The sequence below is a fragment of the Cariama cristata genome, unplaced genomic scaffold, assembly GCF_000690535.1.
Source record: "Cariama cristata isolate BGI_N322 unplaced genomic scaffold, ASM69053v1 scaffold25227, whole genome shotgun sequence".
NCBI lineage: Eukaryota > Metazoa > Chordata > Aves > Cariamiformes > Cariamidae > Cariama > Cariama cristata.
In genome coordinates, this window is record NW_009626422.1 from 4,099 (window position 1) to 4,871 (window position 773).

The 773-nt window shown below is 58.3% G+C and overlaps 1 protein-coding gene across 1 annotated transcript in view; it reads right to left on the reverse strand.

Moving 5' to 3' along the window:
• Positions 1 to 568, reverse strand: part of PI4K2A (phosphatidylinositol 4-kinase type 2 alpha) — a gene marked incomplete at its 5' end in the record, with an annotated part of 3,171 nt that extends 2,603 nt beyond the window's left edge. Inside the window, 2 exons of the mRNA XM_009704042.1 lie at positions 4 to 123; positions 368 to 568. Of these exons, the coding sequence (XP_009702344.1) occupies positions 4 to 123; positions 368 to 568 (321 nt within the window). The remainder of the gene's footprint in view (positions 1 to 3; positions 124 to 367) is intronic.
• Positions 569 to 773: the final 205 nt, after the last annotated feature.

The following is a 773-nucleotide window of genomic DNA, read 5'->3' on the forward strand; positions in this document are numbered from 1 at the left end:
CAGACCAATGCGGTTGAAGCGCTGGCCAACTTTCGGCACCTTCTCCAGGGCCAGCCTCTTTCCTCGGGACTTCACCCTGTCGATGGCACTGTAGTTAAAGGTCTCGCTGGCCAGATACACCACCTGGGGGAACAGGAGCGCAGACATCAGCAGAGGCACCTGGCACTTCTCAGAGGACTGGGTGATAAAAGCAAGACACAGCATTTCCCATGGCTCTGCCCAGCACAAGGATCTCCATGGCTTGAGCAGGAGCAGTCCTGGTCCAGAGCTCTCAACACAACATCTCCAAGATCAGTAGTACCACAAGACAAGGCACAAGCAGAGCTGGGCAGGAGCACACAAAAGCCTCCCTGGGACAAGATCCCACCTTTGTGCGGGGAACAATGTTGAGTTCCAGTTTCTGGTCCACAAGGCTGGCACCCGCCTCCGACAGGTAGCCCTGGTTGAGGACGAGGCAGTCTCTCCCAAAGCAGCATGGGCAGCACAACTTCTGCAGCCACTTGGTCCACTTGGGGTTCAGCTGCCCATACGGCTCCTCGTTCTTGGGCTTGAAGACGCCAATGATTTTCTGTGAGCAGGAGAGAGGAGAGCTGACTCAAGACAGTTGGCAGAGTCGGAACACTCCCCACCCCGAGCCAGCCCACGGTGGGGACACTCAGGAACAGGCCAAGAACAGCCCCTCACCAGGGTAACAACCAGTTCCAGGGACCAGGCAGACCCCACAGCTCCTTGGGGGGAGCCAAGCTGGCAGGGGCCGTGAGGAACCCTTCCCC